This window comes from Nicotiana tabacum, chromosome 12 (genome assembly GCF_000715075.1).
Source record: "Nicotiana tabacum cultivar K326 chromosome 12, ASM71507v2, whole genome shotgun sequence".
Classification (NCBI taxonomy): Eukaryota; Viridiplantae; Streptophyta; class Magnoliopsida; order Solanales; family Solanaceae; genus Nicotiana; species Nicotiana tabacum.
Window position 1 is genome coordinate 120,943,831 of NC_134091.1, and position 2,784 is coordinate 120,946,614.

At 41.3% G+C, this 2,784-nt stretch overlaps 1 protein-coding gene across 1 annotated transcript; it reads right to left on the reverse strand.

Moving 5' to 3' along the window:
- Positions 1-290: 290 nt before the first annotated feature.
- On the reverse strand, positions 291-1,625 carry LOC142167362 (uncharacterized). Its single transcript, XM_075227526.1, has 2 exons — positions 948-1,625; positions 291-395 (listed from the first exon to the last, which is right to left on the reverse strand). Exons 1-2 carry the CDS (start codon positions 1,623-1,625, stop codon positions 291-293), a joined length of 783 nt encoding a protein of 260 aa, XP_075083627.1.
- Positions 1,626-2,784: the final 1,159 nt, after the last annotated feature.

Genomic DNA, 2,784 nt, shown 5'->3' on the forward strand with positions numbered 1-2,784 from the left:
AAGCACCTATCAAGCTCTCACCAGGCGCCAGGGTATACTGTCCATAGGCTAAAATGAACTCCAAACATCTCCACCACAGAGTTGAAGCCAGCATAGTCTTCCAAGTGTAGCTACTATATGATCTCCATATGCAGTGGACTGATTTTGTCCAAGTATTAATCATGTGCTCACTCATCAAAATTAATGTGTAGAAGAGGAGCCTGGCTTTAGGCAGGCTTTGCAAGGCAAAAGCCAGGCATGAGCTGGCTTTAGGCTGGCTTTGCAAGGCAAAAGCCAGGAATGAGCTGGCGTTAAGCAGGATTTGCAAAGCAAAGGCCAGGCTTTGAAATTGTGCCTTTTTGTGATCTTGTAAGCTTAGATCCTTCCCTACTAGAACCTTTAATGTAGACATCATTCTAAAAATTACTAAACCATCCTCAGATTGAGCATTAAAGCATGCTAATACCACTGAGAAATGATTCAACAATCTCCAAAAATACCATATGATGGGTTCAGCATTTTCCTTAGCATTTGGACATATCAGAAGTAGGATATATTGTACCATCCCACACCTACTTATCGCATTTTTTCTGTACACTATCGAAGCACCCCCAAAATGAGCATGGGACCATGCTAATACCATTGGAAAGTGCCTTGATAGCATACTGAATGTGACAAAGAAACATGCAGGTTTGTGCAGAGTCCAATCCTGTGAAGCCATCTGTCTGGGGTTTTTCTCTTTGCTATTCTAACCCTAAGGTTAGGTGATTGAGATTTTTCTAGATTGATCAACCTCCTCCCTGCACTAGGCAGTTCAGAGAGAACACAATGTTAACTATAAAATATGTCACTGAGTTGCCTTCTCTGAACACATGTTGAAAGATCACATTGAAGTTGTCCTTCATCTCTATAATTTTCTTCACATCCTGTGCAATTACCCAAGGAGGATCCCATTCCCCTTCTATCGCCTTCTTCATCATCAATGAATCAGTCTCCAGTATGAGAGGGTGAAGATCATGCTCCACACAATATTCCAACCCTTGAAGAATAGCCTTAGCTTCAGCTACCACATTAGTTGTCACTCCTAGGTCTACTGCCCTAGGATACACCACATCACCTTCATCATCCCTCACACAAAATCCTAGGGAGCTAGGTCCGGGATTTCCCTTTGAAGCTCCATCAGTATTAGATTTGTACCAACCATGAAAAGGAAGCTGCCATGTTACTCTTGTAGTGATCAATATAGGTTTATATCCTTCAAAGTATTGAATCATGTCTGGCCATAACAATGGAATATTAGGGATCCAAGCATACCCCACCCTTGCCAGTTGATGCAATGTCCTATTTATCTCATGAATCACCATGTTTGGGGACACTGAACCACCATGTTTACCTGCATTTCTTCTCTTCCAAAGCTCCCAAGTGATGATAGCTGGTACTGCTTGAAATAGTGGCTTTAATTTTGGACAACAGTGAGCATACCACCAATGCCTTATAATCTGCTTTAATTGAATCAATTGCACAGAAATTCCAGCAGCCCCCATGAACAAGTTCCATACCTTATAGGTAGTAGGACTTGTGACAAATATATGCTCAATGGATTCCTTTTGGGGCTGCTGACAACACCAACACCTAGACATCACCATTTGCCCTTGCCTCCTCCACATATCATCGGTGGCTATTTTCTGCCTCCACAATCTCCACAAGAAGAAGGATATCTTGAATGGCAAACCTTTAATCCATATTAACTTGAATTCCTAATTAGGATCTGCCCTATGCTTTAATATTTTCCAAGCACTGCTAACACTGAACTTTCCTGAAGGAGTTGGCATCCAGTATGGCCTATCCCAATATCCCTCACTGCCTTAATAATGCACATTTAGCCTTATATGTTCTGCAATTTCCTCATTGAAAGTTTGATCTAGCAGCTGATCATCCTATGTTTCCCCTTGCCGCAGTTCTGCCACCTCCTGAAGATCTCCATTGATTGGAAATTCTTCCGGTAATATGTGATAAAGTACACCCAATCCAGTCCAATTTTTATGCCAAATATTAGTTGTTCCACTCTTCAATTCCCATACGATATCATTCTTCCCTAGCATTCAACATTTGTCTCCAAACATGAGACCCTCCTCTAAAATGCACCATTGTTGGTAGCTCCTTCTTGCAATACTTATTCCACATGAAATTAGACCACAAAGATTTTGTGGTCCTAAACCCCCACCATAATTTAGCAAACAGTTCCCTTGAGACATCATTTAAGGACCTAAAACCTAGGCCCCCTTCCTCTTTAGGAAGGCAAAGATTTTGCCATGAAGCCCAGTGTCTGCTTCTCCCTTCTTCCTTTGTGCTCCAAAAGAACCTAGCAAAAGTCTTATGTAGATGCCCCAGGATGCTGTTTGGTGGATCAAGTACTGATAACATGTGAACTGGCATACTTTGCAACACACTAGAGATGAGTGTTGCCTTTCCTCTAAATGACAACAACTTTCCTTTCCATGAATGCAACTTAGCCTTCACCTTATTGATAAGATCCTCATAATAGTCCTTCATCCTTCTAGTGTAAAAAATAGGACACCCTAGATATGTGAAGGGGAATTTACCTCTTGCAAATCCTCTAATAGCTCCAACTGCCTAAAACAATCCATTAGCAACCTTTGAATGTATGTAGTATGAACTCTTATCTTTGTTGATCATCTGACCTGATATCTTCTCATAGTTCCCCAACACTGCCATAATCTTTCTCAAAGAGAGAGGATGAGCAGATGCAAAGATTATCGTATCATCAGCATATGCCAAGTGGTT